Consider the following 19,195-nt stretch of genomic DNA (forward strand, 5'->3'; position numbering starts at 1 on the left):
ACCCTTTCAGTGCGAGTCCAACCGTAACCCTGTCAGTGCGAGTCCAACCGTAACCCTGTCAGTTTGAGTCCAACCGTAACCCTGTCAGTGTGAGTCCAACCGTAACCCTGTCAGTGTGATTCCAACCATAACCCCGTCAGTGTGAGTCCAACCGTAACCCTGTCAGTGTGAGTCCAACCGTAACCCTGTCAGTGTGAGTCCAACCGTAACCCTGTCAGTGACTCCAACCGTAACCTTGTCAGTGTGAGTCCAACCGTAACCCTGTCAGTGACTCCAACCGTAACCCTGTCAGTGCGAGTCCAACCGTAACCCTGTCAGTGCGAGTCCAACCGTAACCCTGTCAGTGCGAGTCCAACCGTAACCCTGTCAGTGTGAGTCCAACCGTAACCCTGTCAGTGTGAGTCCAACCGTAACCCTGTCAATGTGAGTCCAACCGTAACCCTGTCAGTGTGAGTCCAACCGTAACCCTGTCAGTGACTCCAACCGTAACCCTGTCAGTGACTCCAACCATAACCCCGTCAGTGCGAGTCCAACCGTAACCCTGTCAGTGTGAGTCCAACCGTAACCCTGTCAGTGTGAGTCCAACCGTAACCCTGTCAGTGTGAGTCCAACCGTAACCCTGTCAGTGTGAGTCCAACCGTAACCCTGTCAGTGTGAGTCCAACCGTAACCCTGTCAGTGTGAGTCCAACCGTAACCCTGTCAGTGACTCCAACCATAACCCTGTCAGTGACTCCAACCGTAACCCTGTCAGTGTGAGTCCAACCGTAACCCTGTCAGTGTGAGTCCAACCGTAACCCTGTCAGTGTGAGTCCAACTGTAACCCTGTCAGTGTGAGTCCAACCGTAACCCTGTCAGTGTGAGTCCAACCGTAACCCTGTCAGTGACTCCAACCGTAACCTTGTCAGTGTGAGTCCAACCGTAACCCTGTCAGTGACTCCAACCGTAACCCTGTCAGTGTGACTCCAACCGTAACCCTGTCAGTGCGACTCCAACCGTAACCCTGTCAGTGTGAGTCCAACCGTAACCCTGTCAGTGTGAGTCCAACCGTAACCCTGTCAGTGACTCCAACCGTAACCTTGTCAGTGTGAGTCCAACCGTAACCCTGTCAGTGACTCCAACCGTAACCCTGTCAGTGCGAGTCCAACCGTAACCCTGTCAGTGCGAGTCCAACCGTAACCCTGTCAGTGCGAGTCCAACCGTAACCCTGTCAGTGTGAGTCCAACCGTAACCCTGTCAGTGTGAGTCCAACCGTAACCCTGTCAGTGTGAGTCCAATCGTAACCCTGTCAGTGTGAGTCCGACTGTAACCCTGTCAGTGTGAGTCCAACCGTAACCCTGTCAGTGACTCCAACCGTAACCCTGTCAGTGACTACAACCATAACCCCGGTCAGTGCGAGTCCAACCGTAACCCTGTCAGTGATAGTCCAACCGTAACCCTGTCAGTGACTCCAACCGTAACCCTGTCAGTGTCAGTCCAACCGTAACCCTGTCAGTGACTCCAACCGTAACCCTGTCAGTGCGAGTCCAACCGTAACCCTGTCAGTGCGAGTCCAACCGTAACCCTGTCAGTGTGAGTCCAACCGTAACCCTGTCAGTGTGACTCCAACCGTAACCCTGTCAGTGTGAGTCCAACCGTAACCCTGTCAGTGTGACTCCAACTGTAACCCTGTCAGTGTGACTCCAACCGTAACCCTGTCAGTGTGAGTCCAACCGTAACCCTGTCAGTGTGAGTCCAACCGTAACCCTGTCAGTGACTCCAACCGTAACCCTGTCAGTGTGAGTCCAACCGTAACCCTGTCAGTGACTCCAACCGTAACCCTGTCAGTGCGAGTCCAACCGTAACCCTGTCAGTGCGGGTCCAACCGTAACCCTGTCAGTTTGAGTCCAACCATAACCCTGTCAGTGCGAGTCCAACCGTAACCCTGTCAGTGACTCCAACCGTAACCTTGTCAGTGACTCCAACCGTAACCCCGTCAGTGTGAGTCCAAACGTAACCCTGTCAGTGTGAGTCCAACCGTAACCCTGTCAGTGACTCCAACCGTAACCCTGTCAGTGATTCCAACCATAACCCCGTCAGTGCGAGTCCAACCGTAACCCTGTCAGTGTGACTCCAACCGTAACCCTGTCAGTGTGAGTCCAACCGTAACCCTGTCAGTGTGACTCCAACCGTAACCCTTTCAGTGTGAGTCCAACCGTAACCCTGTCAGTATGACTCCAACCGTAACCCTGTCAGTGTGACTCCAACCGTAACCCTGTCAGTGTGAGTCCAACCGTAACCCTGTCAGTGTGAGTCCAACCGTAACCCTGTCAGTGACTCCAACCATAACCCTGTCAGTGACTCCAACCGTAACCCTGTCAGTGTGAGTCCAACCGTAACCCTGTCAGTGTGAGTCCAACCGTAACCCTGTCAGTGTGAGTCCAACTGTAACCCTGTCAGTGTGAGTCCAACCGTAACCCTGTCAGTGTGAGTCCAACCGTAACCCTGTCAGTGACTCCAACCGTAACCTTGTCAGTGTGAGTCCAACCGTAACCCTGTCAGTGACTCCAACCGTAACCCTGTCAGTGTGACTCCAACCGTAACCCTGTCAGTGCGACTCCAACCGTAACCCTGTCAGTGTGAGTCCAACCGTAACCCTGTCAGTGTGAGTCCAACCGTAACCCTGTCAGTGACTCCAACCGTAACCTTGTCAGTGTGAGTCCAACCGTAACCCTGTCAGTGACTCCAACCGTAACCCTGTCAGTGCGAGTCCAACCGTAACCCTGTCAGTGCGAGTCCAACCGTAACCCTGTCAGTGCGAGTCCAACCGTAACCCTGTCAGTGTGAGTCCAACCGTAACCCTGTCAGTGTGAGTCCAACCGTAACCCTGTCAGTGTGAGTCCAATCGTAACCCTGTCAGTGTGAGTCCGACTGTAACCCTGTCAGTGTGAGTCCAACCGTAACCCTGTCAGTGACTCCAACCGTAACCCTGTCAGTGACTACAACCATAACCCCGGTCAGTGCGAGTCCAACCGTAACCCTGTCAGTGATAGTCCAACCGTAACCCTGTCAGTGACTCCAACCGTAACCCTGTCAGTGTCAGTCCAACCGTAACCCTGTCAGTGACTCCAACCGTAACCCTGTCAGTGCGAGTCCAACCGTAACCCTGTCAGTGCGAGTCCAACCGTAACCCTGTCAGTGTGAGTCCAACCGTAACCCTGTCAGTGTGACTCCAACCGTAACCCTGTCAGTGTGAGTCCAACCGTAACCCTGTCAGTGTGACTCCAACTGTAACCCTGTCAGTGTGACTCCAACCGTAACCCTGTCAGTGTGAGTCCAACCGTAACCCTGTCAGTGTGAGTCCAACCGTAACCCTGTCAGTGACTCCAACCGTAACCCTGTCAGTGTGAGTCCAACCGTAACCCTGTCAGTGACTCCAACCGTAACCCTGTCAGTGCGAGTCCAACCGTAACCCTGTCAGTGCGGGTCCAACCGTAACCCTGTCAGTTTGAGTCCAACCATAACCCTGTCAGTGCGAGTCCAACCGTAACCCTGTCAGTGACTCCAACCGTAACCTTGTCAGTGACTCCAACCGTAACCCCGTCAGTGTGAGTCCAAACGTAACCCTGTCAGTGTGAGTCCAACCGTAACCCTGTCAGTGACTCCAACCGTAACCCTGTCAGTGATTCCAACCATAACCCCGTCAGTGCGAGTCCAACCGTAACCCTGTCAGTGTGACTCCAACCGTAACCCTGTCAGTGTGAGTCCAACCGTAACCCTGTCAGTGTGACTCCAACCGTAACCCTTTCAGTGTGAGTCCAACCGTAACCCTGTCAGTATGACTCCAACCGTAACCCTGTCAGTGTGACTCCAACCGTAACCCTGTCAGTGTGAGTCCAATCGTAACCCTGTCAGTGTGAGTCCAACCGTAACCCTGTCAGTGACTCCAACCGTAACCCTGTCAGTGTGAGTCCAACCGTAACCCTGTCAGTGACTCCAACCGTAACCCTGTCAGTGCGAGTCCAACCGTAACCCTGTCAGTGCGGGTCCAACCGTAACCCTGTCAGTTTGAGTCCAACCATAACCCTGTCAGTGCGAGTCCAACCGTAACCCTGTCAGTGACTCCAACCGTAACCCTGTCAGTGACTCCAACCGTAACCCCGTCAGTGTGAGTCCAACCGTAACCCTGTCAGTGTGAGTCCAACCGTAACCCTGTCAGTGACTCCAACCGTAACCCTGACAGTGATTCCAACCATAACCCCGTCAGTGCGAGTCCAACCGTAACCCTGTCAGTGTGAGTCCAACCGTAACCCTGTCAGTGTGAGTCCAACCGTAACCCTGTCAGTGTGAGTCCAACCGTAACCCTGTCAGTGTGAGTCCAACCGTAACCCTGTCAGTGACTCCAACCGTAACCCTGTCAGTGACTCCAACCATAACCCAGTCAGTGCGAGTCCAACGGTAACCTGTCAGTGTGAGTGCAACCGTAACCCTGTCAGTGCGACTCCAACCGTAACCCTGTCAGTGTGAGTCCAACCGTAACCCTGTCAGTGTGAGTCCAACCGTAACCCTGTCAGTGTGAGTCCAACCGTAACCCTGTCAGTGACTCCAACCGTAACCCTGTCAGTGTGAGTCCAACCGTAACCCTGTCAGTGACTCCAACCGTAACCCTGTCAGTGCGAGTCCAACCGTAACCCTGTCAGTGCTAGTCCAACCGTAACCCTGTCAGTGCGAGTCCAACCGTAACCCTGTCAGTGTGAGTCCAACCGTAACCCTGTCAGTGAGTCCAACCGTAACCCTGTCAGTGTGAGTCCTTCAGTAACCCTGTCAGTGACTCCAACCGTAACTCTGTCAGTGACTCCAACCGTAACCCTGTCAGTGTGAATCCAACCGTAACCCTGTCAGTGTGAATCCAACCGTTACCCTGTCAGTGTGAGTCCAACCGTAACCCTGTCAGTGTGAGTCCAACCGTAACCCTGTCAGTGACTCCAACCGTAATCCTGTCAGTGTGAGTCCAACCGTAACCCTGTCAGTGACTCCAACCGTAACCCTGTCAGTGCGAGTCCAACCGTAACCCTGTCAGTGCTAGTCCAACCGTAACCCTGTCAGTGCGAGTCCAACCGTAACCCTGTCAGTGTGAGTCCAACCGTAACCCTGTCAGTGTGAGTCCAACCGTAACCCTGTCAGTGTGAGTCCAACCGTAACCCTGTCAGTGTGAGTCCTTCCGTAACCCTGTCAGTGACTCCAACCGTAACTCTGTCAGTGACTCCAACCGTAACCCTGTCAGTGTGAATCCAACCGTAACCCTGTCAGTGTGAATCCAACCGTTACCCTGTCAGTGTGAGTCCAACCGTAACCCTGTCAGTGTGAGTCCAACCGTAACCCTGTCAGTGACTCCAACCGTAACCCTGTCAGTGACTCCAACCGTAACCCTGTCAGTGTGAGTCCAACCGTAACCCTGTCAGTGACTCCAACTGTAACCCTGTCAGTGTGAGTCCAACCGTAACCCTGTCAGTGTGAGTCCAACCGTAACCCTGTCAGTGACTCCAACCGTAACCCTGTCAGTGTGAGTCCAACCGTAACCCTGTCAGTGACTCCAACCGTAACCCTGTCAGTGCGAGTCCAACCGTAACCCTGTCAGTGCGAGTCCAACCGTAACCCTGTCAGTGCGAGTCCAACTGTAACCCTGTCAGTGTGAGTCCAACCGTAACCATGTCAGTGTGAGTCCAACCATAACTCTGTCAGTGTGAGTCCAACCGTAACCATGTCAGTGACTCCAACCGTAACCCTGTCATTGACTCCAACCGTAACCCTGTCAGTGTGAGTCCAACCATAACCCTGTCAGTGCGAGTCCAACCGTAACCCTGTCAGTGCGAGTCCAACCCTAACCATGTCAGTGACTCCAACCGTAACCCTGTCAGTGTGAGTCCAACCGTAACCCTGTCAGTGTGAGTCCAACCGTAACCCTTTCAGTGCGAGTCCAACCGTAACCCTGTCAGTGACTCCAACCGTAACCCTGTCAGTGACTCCAACCATAACCCAGTCAGTGCGAGTTCAACGGTAACCTGTCAGTGTGAGTGCAACGGTAACCCTGTCAGTGCGACTCCAACCGTAACCCTGTCAGTGTGAGTCCAACCGTAACCCTGTCAGTGTGAGTCCAACCGTAACCCTGTCAGTGTGAGTCCAACCGTAACCCTGTCAGTGACTCCAACCGTAACCCTGTCAGTGTGAGTCCAACCGTAACCCTGTCAGTGACTCCAACCGTAACCCTGTCAGTGCGAGTCCAACCGTAACCCTGTCAGTGCTAGTCCAACCGTAACCCTGTCAGTGCGAGTCCAACCGTAACCCTGTCAGTGTGAGTCCAACCGTAACCCTGTCAGTGAGTCCAACCGTAACCCTGTCAGTGTGAGTCCTTCCGTAACCCTGTCAGTGACTCCAACCGTAACTCTGTCAGTGACTCCAACCGTAACCCTGTCAGTGTGAATCCAACCGTAACCCTGTCAGTGTGAATCCAACCGTTACCCTGTCAGTGTGAGTCCAACCGTAACCCTGTCAGTGTGAGTCCAACCGTAACCCTGTCAGTGACTCCAACCGTAATCCTGTCAGTGTGAGTCCAACCGTAACCCTGTCAGTGACTCCAACCGTAACCCTGTCAGTGCGAGTCCAACCGTAACCCTGTCAGTGCTAGTCCAACCGTAACCCTGTCAGTGCGAGTCCAACCGTAACCCTGTCAGTGTGAGTCCAACCGTAACCCTGTCAGTGTGAGTCCAACCGTAACCCTGTCAGTGTGAGTCCTTCCGTAACCCTGTCAGTGACTCCAACCGTAACTCTGTCAGTGACTCCAACCGTAACCCTGTCAGTGTGAATCCAACCGTAACCCTGTCAGTGTGAATCCAACCGTTACCCTGTCAGTGTGAGTCCAACCGTAACCCTGTCAGTGACTCCAACCGTAACCCTGTCAGTGACTCCAACCGTAACCCTGTCAGTGTGAGTCCAACCGTAACCCTGTCAGTGACTCCAACCGTAACCCTGTCAGTGACTCCAACCATAACCCCGTCAGTGCGAGTCCAACCGTAACCCTGTCAGTGTGAGTCCAACCGTAACCCTGTCAGTGTGAGTCCAACCGTAACCCTGTCAGTGTGAGTCCAACCGTAACCCTGTCAGTGTGACTCCAACTGTAACCCTGTCAGTGTGAGTCCAACCGTAACCCTGTCAGTGTGAGTCCAACCGTAACCCTGTCAGTGACTCCAACCGTAACCCTGTCAGTGTGAGTCCAACCGTAACCCTGTCAGTGACTCCAACCGTAACCCTGTCAGTGCGAGTCCAACCGTAACCCTGTCAGTGCGAGTCCAACCGTAACCCTGTCAGTGCGAGTCCAACTGTAACCCTGTCAGTGTGAGTCCAACCGTAACCATGTCAGTGTGAGTCCAACCATAACTCTGTCAGTGTGAGTCCAACCGTAACCATGTCAGTGACTCCAACCGTAACCCTGTCATTGACTCCAACCGTAACCCTGTCAGTGTGAGTCCAACCGTAACCCTGTCAGTGTGAGTCCAACCATAACCCTGTCAGTGCGAGTCCAACCGTAACCCTGTCAGTGCGAGTCCAACCCTAACCATGTCAGTGACTCCAACCGTAACCCTGTCAGTGTGAGTCCAACCGTAACCCTGTCAGTGTGAGTCCAACCGTAACCCTTTCAGTGCGAGTCCAACCGTAACCCTGTCAGTGACTCCAACCGTAACCCTGTCAGTGACTCCAACCGTAACCCCGTCAGTGTGAGTCCAACCGTAACCCTGTCAGTGACTCCAACCGTAACCCTGTCAGTGACTCCAACCGTAACCCTGTCAGTGAGTCCAACCGTAACCCTGTCAGTGTGAGTCCAACCGTAACCCTGTCAGTGCGAGTCTAACCCTGACAGTGCGAGTCCAACCGTAACCCTGTCAGTATGTCTGCCTCGCCTGGTTCACCAACTACTTTTCAGATAAAGTTCAGTGTTTCAAATTGGAGGGCCTGTTGCACCTCCATAGAGACTACCAGAGGGTTAAATTCTAAACTCTAAATTCTAAACTCTTTTCTCTCTATACATCAATGATGTCGCTCTTGCTGCTGTTGACTCTCTGATCCAACTCTACGCAGACGATACCATTCTGTATACTTCTGGCCCTTCTTTGGACACTGTTAACAAACCTCCAGACGAGCTTCAATGCCATACAATACTCTTCCATGGCCTCCAACTGCTCTTAATTGCAAGTAAAACTAAATGAATGCTCTTCAACCGATCCTTCCACCTGCCTAGCATCACTGCTCTGGACGGTTCTGACTTAGAATATGTGGACAACTACAAATACCTAGTTGTCTGGTTAGACTGTAAACTCTCCTTCCAGACTCACAGCATCTCCAGTCCAAAATTAAATATAGAATCGGCTTCCTATTTCGCAACAAAGCCTCCTTCACTCACGCCGCCAAACATACCCTCGTAAAACTGACTATCCTTCCGATCCCTCACTTTAGCGATGTCATTTACAAAATCGCCTCCAACACTCTACTCAGACTGCATTCAATTTGCTATCACAGTTACTTCCATTTTGTCTCCAAAGCCCCATATACTACCCACCACTGCGACCTCCTGGTCATCTATAGTCTATAGTCTTTGCTAGGTAAAGGCCTGCCTTATCTCAGCTCACTGGTCACCATAACAACACCCACCCGTAGCACCTGCTCCAGCAGGTATATTTCACTGGTCATCCCCAATGCCAACTCGTACTTTGGCAGCCTTTCCTTCCAGTTCTCTGCTGCCAATGACTGGAACGAATAGCAAAAATCACTGAAGCTGGAAACTTAAATCTCCCTCACTAACTTCAAGCATCAGCTGTAAGTGCAGCTTACTGATCATTGCACCTGTTCACAGCCCGTCTGTAAATAGCCCATCCAACTACCTCATCCCCATATTGTTATTTATTTTTGCTCTTTTTCACCCCAGTATCTCTACTTGCACATCATCATCTGCACATCTATCATTCAGATGTTAATGCTTCATTGGAATTATCTCGCCACTCTGGCCTATTTATTGCCTTATCTCCCTAATCTTACTAACTTTCCACACACTGTATATAGATTTTGATATTGTGTTATTGACTGTACGTTTGTTTATCCCATGTGTAACTCTTGTTTTTGTCACACGTTTTTGCTTTATTTTGGCCAGGTTGCAGTTGTAAATGAGAACTTGTTCTCAACTAGCCTACCTGGTTAAATAAAGGTGAAATAAAAAATAAAATAAATAAAAAATCCTCCACCCACCATGCACTCTTTAAATAGCCTTCTTCCTTGTCAGTGACGGGCTGTTAAATTAAAACCAAGACCTGCATATAATACTTATGAACGGCAGTTTTTTCTTGAAACTGCAAATACAATGATAGATTCATGCAATGCTTTACTATAAAGGTGATCTTTCCGTCCCTACTCTTGTACACAGTGGTCTGCGAACCCACAACCTTCTGTGCGCTATCAAAATTCCTGTGTTGCCATGCTTACAGGAAGAAAAACAGTTTCTGAACATTCACCCTGATTACTGTGATGAAGCTGTATTCACCATGGTTACTGGGATTTAGCTTTAATAACCATGGTTACTGTGATCTAGCTGTATTCACAATGGTTACTGTGATTTAGCTATAATAACCATGGTTACTGTGATCTAGCTGTATTTACCATGGTTACTGTGATGTAGCTGTATTCACCATGGTTACTGTGATGTAACTGTATTCACCGTGGTTACTGTGATCTAGCTGTATTCACCGTGGTAGTTATGGTAATCTAAACATTTTCATAATGGTTACTTTGATTTAGCTGTATTAACAACAGTAGTTGCTAAACGTGTGTGTGTGTGTTTGTGTGTTTGTTTGTGTTCCTCTGGCAGAGGGAGCAAGAGTCATTGACCTTGGAGGATCGGTTGCCAGGATACATGATCAACGTGTCCGTCGTTCTAATGATGGTACTGTCACTATCACACTTTCCTTTTTACCCCTATCCATCACTATCATTCTATACTTCTATCATTCTATACCTCCAATTATCAATCTATCAATCTATCCTTCTATACCTCTATCCACAGCTCTAGAACTAGCTATCACTCTATACCTCTAATTATCACTATCCTTCTATACCTCTATCCATATAGCTCTATCACTCTATCCTTCAATACCTCTAATTATAGCCACCAGTCTATATCTCTAATTATCACTCTCCTTCTATACCTCTAATCATCACTATCCGTCTATACCTCTAATTATCACTATCCTTCTATACCTCTAATTATCACTATCCAGCTATACCTCTATCATTCAATACATCTAAGTTCATTCTATACCTCTAATTATCACCCTATCCTTCTATACATCTATCTCTATATCACCCTATCCTTGTATACCTCTATACCGCTATCATTCAAAACCTCTAAGTATAACTCTATACCTCTATTTATCACTCTATCTCTCTATACCTCTAAGTATCGCTCTGTCCTTCTATACCTATATCTAGCACTGTGCATCTATTCCTCTATCTAGAATTATATCCTTCTATACCTCTATCTAAAATTATATCCTTCTATACCTCTATCTAGCATTATAACCTTCTACCTCCATCTAGAATGATATCCTTCTATACCTCCATCTAGAATGATATCCTTCTATACCTCTATCTAGCATTATATCTCTCTACACCTCTATTTAGCGCTCTATCCTTCTATACCTCTATCTAGCATTATATCCTTCTATACTCCTATCTACCACTCTATCCGTCTATACCTCCATCTAGAATTATATCCTTCTATACCTCCATCTAGAATTATATCCTTCTATACCTCCATCTAGAATTATATCCTTCCATACCTCCATCTAGAATTATATCCCTCTATCTAGCATTATATCCTTCTATACTCCTATCTACCACTCGCTCTGTCTACACCTCCATCTAGCACTATATCCTTCTATACCTCCATCTAGAATTATATCCTTCTATACCTCCATCTAGCACCCTGTCCTTCTAAACCTCCATCTAGCATTATATCCCTCTATACCTCTATCTAGCACTCTATCCTTCTATACCTCCATCTAGAATTATATCCTTCCATACCTCCATCTAGAATTATATCCCTCTATACCTCCATCTAGAATTATATCCTTCTATACCTCCATCTAGCACCCTGTCCTTCTAAACCTCCATCTAGCATTATATCCCTCTATACCTATATCTAGATTATATCCTTCTATATCTCCATCTAGAATTATATCCTTCTATACCTCCATCTAGAATTATATCCCTCTATACCTCCATCTAGAATGATATCATTCTATACCCCTATCTACCACTCTATCTCTCTATACCTCTAAGTATCGCTCTGTCCTTCTATACATATATCTAGCAATGTGCATCTCTTCCTCTATCTAGAATTATATCCTTCTATACCTCTATCTAGCATTATATCCTTCTATACCCCTATCTACCACTCTATCTGTCTATACCTCCATCTAGAATGATATCCTTCCATACCTCCATCTAGAATTATATCCTTCTATACCGCTATCTAGAATTATATCCTTCAATACTTCTATCTAGAATTATATCCTTCTATACTTCTATCTAGATTATATCCCTCTATACCTCCATCTAGAATTATATCCCTCTATCTAGCATTATATCCTTCTATACTCCTATCTACCACTCTATCCGTCTACACCTCCATCTAGAATGATATCCTTCCATACCTCCATCTAGAATTATATCCTTCTATACCGCTATCTAGAATTATATCCTTCAATACTTCTATCTAGAATTATATCCTTCTATACTTCTATCTAGATTATATCCCTCTATACCTCCATCTAGAATTATATCCTTCTATACCTGTATCTTGCATTATATACCTCTACCTAGCACTCTATCCCTCTATACCTCTATCTAGCACTCTGTCCTTCTATACCTCTATCTAGCACTGTCCTTCTATACCTCCATCTAGCACTATATCCTTCTATAACCCCATCTAGCACTATCCTTCTATAACCCCACCTAGCACTGTCCTTCAATACCCCCATCTAGCACTGTCCTTCTATACCTCTGTCTAGCACTGTCCTTCTATACCTCCATCTAGCACACTATCCTTCTATACCTCCATCTATCACGCTATCCTTCTATACCTCTATCTAGCACTGTCCATCTATACCTCTGTGGCACTATATCCTTCTATACCTCCATCTAGCATTATATCCCTCTATACCTCCATCTAGCACTATATCCTTCTATACCTCCATCTAGCACTCTGTCCTTCTATACCTCCATCTAGCACGCGATCCTTCTATACCCCCATCTAGCACTATATCCTTCTATACCTCCATCTAGCATTATATCCCTCTATACCTCCATCTAGCACTATATCCTTCTATACCTCTATCTAGCACTCTACCCTTCTATACCTCCATCTAGCATTATATCCTTCTATACATCCATCTAGCACTATATCCTTCTATACCTCCATCTAGCACTCTGTCCTTCTATCCTTCTATACCTCCATCTGGCACGCTATCCTTCTATACCCCCATCTAGCACGCTATCCTTCTATACCCCCAACTAGCACACTATCCTTCTATACCCCCATCTAGCACACTATCCTTCTATACCTCCATCTAGCACACTATCCTTCTATACCTCCATCTAGCACTCCACCCTTCTATACCTCCATCTAGCACTCTACCCTTCTATACCTCCATCTAACACTCTGTCCATCTATACCTCTAAGCATGAATATATACCTCCATTTATAATCACTCTTTTTATACATTTATCAATCTATCCTTTTACACCTCATCACTCTATACATGTATGTATCACTCTATACCTCTAAATATTACTCTTTCCTTTCATACCTCTATCTAGTGCTCTATCCTTCTATACCTCAATCAATACCTATATCTATCAATCTATCCTTTTATACCTCTATCCTTCTCTATCCTTTTGTACTTCTATCTATTACTATCTTTGATACGTCAATCACTCTATCCTTCTATACCTCAAATTATCCTGCTATACCTCAATCTATCACTCCATCGCTATTTACCTTTATTCCTCTAATTACCATTCTATCTATACTGATAATTATCACTCTATATATCACCATCCTTCTATACTTCTATCACAAGTAGTTACAAACAGCACAGGTTTTAAACTCTGGCCCTATATGGTTTATAATGTCTTTATAAATTTTAAAATGTTCTTGTGTGTTTTTCTTTTTGTCTCATGACTCCTGGGTGCTTTGTTGACTACAAATTTTCTTCACCAATCCGTGGGACAGACTGTTTGTTCCCACACTCGGGACTCTGATTCTCTATTGGTTACACAGACTCTTGGCCTCCCATCCTATTCTAACCACCTCTCGCTGGCTTTGTATTCATGTTACCTGATGAAATTTCTGTACAATATGACCTTGTTGCCATCTAATGCACATTCAGATGTCATAAATCAGCACTGCGGAGATCTCCCTGTACTATGCCGTGCCTTGATTGTATTACTGTTGATGATATCTGGAAATGTGCATGTTCACCCTGGCCCATCTACTGTTGCTAGATCCAATTCTGACTGGTGCTCTGATATCACTGATTTCTGCTCTTGTAAAAGCCTGGGTTTCCTGCACGTTAACACTAGAAGCTTATTACCTAAAATGGATCAATTGAAAGTGTGGGTTCACAGCTCCAATCCAGATGTGTTGGTCGTTACTGAGACGTGGTTAAGGAAGAGTGTTTTGAATACTGATGTTAACCTTTCTGGTAATAACCTTTTTCGGCAAGACAGATCTTCCAAAGGTGTGGGAGTGGCAATCTTTTTTAAGGATCACCGTCAGTGATCGGTTGTCTCCACCAAGTCTGTCCCCAAACAATTTGATTTGCTGGTTTTAAGCATTAAACTTTCAAAGCCAACATTTCCTCATCTCCCACCCCTTGTAATGCAACTATCCCCGATGCATCTCTCTCTTTTTCCCCTGCCCCGCTACAAAGTTTCTCCCTGCAGGCAGTCACTGAGTCTGATGTGCTAGAGGAGCCCCTGAAATTTGCTGCCCCTATCATCACAAGCCTATCTCTGACCTGTTTAACCTGTCTCTCCTTTCTGAGGAGGTTCCCATTGCTTGGAAGGCAGCCACGGTTTGTCCTTTATTTAAAGGGGGAGATCAAGCTGATCCTAACTGTTATAGGCTTATTTCTATTTTCCCCTGTTTATCAAACGTGTTGGAAAAACGTGTCAATAATCAACTGACTGGCTTTCTTGATGTCTATAGTATTCTCTATGGTATGCAATCTGGTTTACACTCAGGTTATGGATGTGTCACTGCAACCTTAAAGGTCCTCAATGATGTCATCATTGCCCTTGTTTCTAATCAATGTTGTTCTGCTATTTTTATTGACTTGGCCAAAGCTTTTGATACGGTAGACCATTCCGTTCTTGTGGGCTGGCTAAGGAGTATTGGTGTCTCTGAGGTGTCTTTGGCCTGGTTTGCTAACTACCTCTCTCGAAGAGTGCAGTGTATAAAGTCAGAAAATCTGCTGCCTCAGCCACTGCCTGTCACCAAGGGAGTACCCCAAGGCTCCATCCTAGGCCCCACGCTCTTCTCAATTTACATCAACAACATAGCTCAGGCAGTAGGAAGCTCTCTCATCCATTTATATGCAGATGATACAGTCGTATACTCAGCTGGCCCCTCCTCGGATTCTGTGTTAAATGCTCTACAACAAAGCTTTCTTAGTGTCCAACAAGGTTTCTCGACCCTTAACCTTGTTCTGACACCTCCAAAACAAAGGTCATGTGGTTTGGTAAGAAGAATGCCCCTCTCCCCACAGGTGTGATTACTACCTCTGAGGGTTTAGAGTTTGACGTAGTCACCTCATGCAAGTACTTGGGAGTATGGCTAGACGGTGCACTGTCCTTCTCTCAGCACATATCAAAGCTGCAGGCTTAAGTTAAATCTAGACTTGGTTTCCTCAATCGTAATCGCTCCTCTTTCACAACAGCTGCCAAACTAACCCTGGTTCAACTGACCATTCTTCCCATGCTAGATTACGGAGACATAATTTATAGATCGGCAGGTAAGTGTGCTCTCGAGCGGCTAGATGTACTTTACCATTTGGCCATCAGATTTGCCACCAATGCTCCTTATAGGACACATCACTGCACTCTATACTCCTCTGTAAACTGGTCATCTCTGTGTACCCGTCCCAAGACCCACTGGTTGATGCTTATTTATTAAACCCTCTTAAGCCTCACTCAAATCAAAATCAAATCAAATCAAATTTATTTATATAGCCCTTCGTACATCAGCTGACATCTCAAAGTGCTGTACAGAAACCCAGCCTAAAACCCCAAACAGCAAGCAATGCAGGTGTTGAAGCACGTTGGCTAGGAAAAACTCCCTAGAAAGGCCAAAACCTAGGAAGAAACCTAGAGAGGAACCAGGCTATGAGGGGTGGCCAGCCCTCTTCTGGCTGTGCCAGGTGGAGATTATAACAGAACATGACCAAGATGTTAAAATGTTCAAAAATGACCAGCATGGTCAAATAATAGGTCTGGGACAGGTAGCGCGTCCGGTGAACTGGTCAGGATTCCATAGCCGCAGGCAGAATAGTTTAAACTGGAGCAGCAGCACGGCCAGGTGGACTGGGGACAGCAAGGAGTCATCATGCCAGGTAGTCCTGAGGCATGGTCCTACGGCTCAGGTCATCCGAGAGAGAGAAAGAAAGAGAGAAAGAGAGAATTAGAGAGAGCATACTTAAATTCACACAGGACACCGGATAAGACAGGAGAAGTACTCCAGACTCCCCCCAGTACTCCTCACTCCCCCCTATCTGAGATATCTACTGCAGCCCTCATCCTCCACATACAACACCCGTTCTGCCAGTCACATTCTGTTTAAGGTCCTCAAAGTAGACACATCCCTGGGTCATTCCTCTTTTCAGTTCTCTGCAGCTAGCGACTGGAACAAGCTGCAACAAACACTCAAACTGGACAGTTTCATCTCAATCTCTTCATTGAAACACTCAAAGACTCAATCATGGATCTTTGTGGTACTTTCTGGTTTACATTTCCCATGAATACCACTGGACAATCACAGAGTACCACAGGACATTTGCTAATACAAGTTACCAAGCTACCTATCTACAATACAGACTAGTAATAATAGTTAGATAGCTAACAATGCTAATACAAGTTAATAATGATGAGATGGCGCCAAAGAGGTTGACGTTTTACATGCCCGTAACGAATTGTGCTATTTTGTTTGTTTTTTTGCGTTGTTTGTAAATTATTTTAAAAATGTATTTTGTACATAATGTTGCTGCTACCATCTCTTATGACCGAAAATATCTTCTGGACATCAGAACTGGGGTTACTCACCACGAACTGGAAGAAAACCTTTCCTTTAAAGAGAGAACAGAGAAGCTATTGCTGGTAAGACAAGGGGTGGGGGTGTGTTTTTGTCAATAACAGCTGGTGCGCGACGTCTAATAGTAAAGAAGTCTCAAGGTATTGCTTGCCTGAGGTAGAGTAACTTATGATAAGCTGTAGACCACACTGTCTACCAAGAGTTCTCATCTATTGTATTCCTAGCCGTCTATTTACCACCATAGACCGATGCTGGCACTAAGACTGCACTCAAGCAACTCTATAAGGCCATAAGCAAACAAGAAAATGCTCACCCAGAAGTGGCTCTCCTAGTGGCCGGGGACTTTAATGCAGTCAAACTTAAATCAGTTTTACCAGTTTTTTGCCAGCATGTCACATGTGCAACCAGAGGAATAAAACTCTTGACCACCTTTACTCCACACACAGAGATGAGCACAAAGCTCTCCCCCGCCCTCCCTTGGCAAATCTGACTATAATGATATCCTCCTGATTCCTGCTTACAAGCAAAAACTAAAGCAGGAAGTACCAGTGACTCACTCAATAAGTGGTCAGATGATGTGGATGCTACACTACAGAATTGTTTTGCTAGCGCAGACTGGAATATGTTCCGGGATTCATCCAATGGCATTGAAGAGTATACAACCTCAATCACAAGCTTCATCAATAAGTGCATCGATGACATCCCCCCCACAATGACCGTAAATACATATCCCAACCAGAAGCCATGGATTACAGGCAACATCGGTATCGAGCTAAAGGCTAGAGCTGCTGCTTTCAAAGAGAGGGACACTAATCTAGACGCCTATAAGAAATCCCGCTATGCCCTCCGACGAACCATCAAAGCGTCAATACAGGATTAAGATTGAATACTACTACACCGGCTCTGACGCTCGTCGTAAGTGGCAGGGCTTGAAAACTATTACTGGCTAAAAAGGGAAACCCAGACGCGAGCTGCCCAGTGACGCGAGCCTACCAGACGAGCTAAATGCCTTTTACGCTCGCTTCAAGGCAAGCAACACTGAAGCATGCAGGAGAGCACCAGGAGAGTGCGATAACACTCTCGGTAGCCGATGTGAGCAAGACCTTTAAACAGGTCATTCACAAAGCCGCGGGGCCAGATGGATTACCAGGAGGTGTACTCAAAACATGCGTGGACCAACTGGCAGGTGTCTTCACTGACATTTTCAACCTTTGCCTAACTGAGTCTGTAATACCTACATGTTTCAAGCACCCACCATAGTCCCTGTGCCCAATGAAGCGAAGGTAACCTGCCTAAATGATTACCGCCCCATAGCCCTCCCGTCAGTAGCCATAAAGTGCTTTGAAAGGCTGGTCATGGCTCACATCAACAGCATCCTCCCGGATACCTTAGAACATCTCCAATTTGCATACCGCGACATAAGGAACACCTATGTGAGAATTCTGTTCATTGACTACAGCTCAAAGTTCAACACCATAGTGCCCATGAAGCTCATCACTAAGCTAAGGACCCTGGGACTAAACACCTCTCTCTGCAAATGGATCCTGGACTTCCTGAGGGGGCCACCCCCAGGTGGTAAGGGTAGGCAACAACACATCTGCCACATTGATCCTCAACACTGGGGCCCCTCAGGGGTTTGTACTTAGTCCCCTCCTGTACTCCCTGTTCACCCACAACTGCGTGGCCAAACACTACTCCAACACCATTAAGTTTGTTGACGACACAACAGTGGTAGGCCTGATCACCGACAATGATGAGACAGCCTGTAGGAAGGAGGTCAGAGAACTGGTAGTGTGGTGCAGGACAACAACCTCTCCCTCAATGTGAGCAAGACAAAGGAGCTGATCATGGATGACAGGAAAAGGTGGACCGAACAGGCCCCCATTAACATCAATAGGGCTGTAGTGGAGTGAGGTACAAGTTCCTTGGTGTCCACATCATCAACAAACTATCATGGTCCAAACAAACCAAGACAGTCATGAAGATAGCATGACAAAACCTTTTGCCCCTCGGGAGACTGAAAAGATTTGGCATGGGTCCCCAGATCCTCAGAAGTAGCTGCACCATCGAGAGCATCCTGACCGGTTGCATCACCGCCTGGTATGGCAACTGCTCGGCATCTGACCATAAGGCGCTACAGAGGGTAGTGCGTACGGCCCAGTACATCACCGGGGCCAAGCTTCCTGCAATCCAGGACAGGAACTATATAATAGGTGGTGTGAGAGGAAAGCCCATAAAATTCTCCAGTCACCCAAGTCATAGACTGTTTTCTCTGCTACCACACGACAAGTGGTACCGGAGCTCTAAGTCTAAGACCAAAAGGCTCCTTTACAGCTTCTACCCCCAAGCCATAAGACTGCTGAACAATTAATCAGATGGCCACCGGACTAATACATTTACCCCACACCAATTTGTTTTAACCAAAACCCTGGCTCACTGAATTGTGTAACACATCCTCACATTAGCACTAATCCTGACCTTAACACTAACCCACACCTTAACACTAACCCTCACCCTGACAATAACCCTGACCTTAACACTAACCCACACCTTAACACTAACCCTCACCCTGACACTAACCCTGACCTTAACACTAACCCACACCTTAACACTAACCCACACCTTAACACTAACCCTCACCCTGACACTAACCCTCACCCTGACACTAACCCTCACCCTGACACTAACCCTGACCTTAACACTAACCCACACCTTAACACTAACCCACACCTTAACACTAACCCTCACCTTAACACTAACCCTCACCCTAACACTAACCTGTATATTGCCTCGTTATTGTTATGTTA

The 19,195-nt window shown here is 47.1% G+C and overlaps 1 protein-coding gene across 1 annotated transcript in view; it reads left to right on the forward strand.

Moving 5' to 3' along the window:
- Positions 1–19,195, forward strand: part of LOC139406268 (anoctamin-1-like) — a 297,670-nt gene that overhangs the window by 238,899 nt on the left and 39,576 nt on the right. Inside the window, exon 16 of the mRNA XM_071148720.1 lies at positions 9,888–9,962. Within this exon, the coding sequence (XP_071004821.1) occupies positions 9,888–9,962 (75 nt within the window). The remainder of the gene's footprint in view (positions 1–9,887; positions 9,963–19,195) is intronic.

This window comes from Oncorhynchus clarkii, chromosome 4 (assembly GCF_045791955.1).
Source record: "Oncorhynchus clarkii lewisi isolate Uvic-CL-2024 chromosome 4, UVic_Ocla_1.0, whole genome shotgun sequence".
NCBI lineage: Eukaryota > Metazoa > Chordata > Actinopteri > Salmoniformes > Salmonidae > Oncorhynchus > Oncorhynchus clarkii.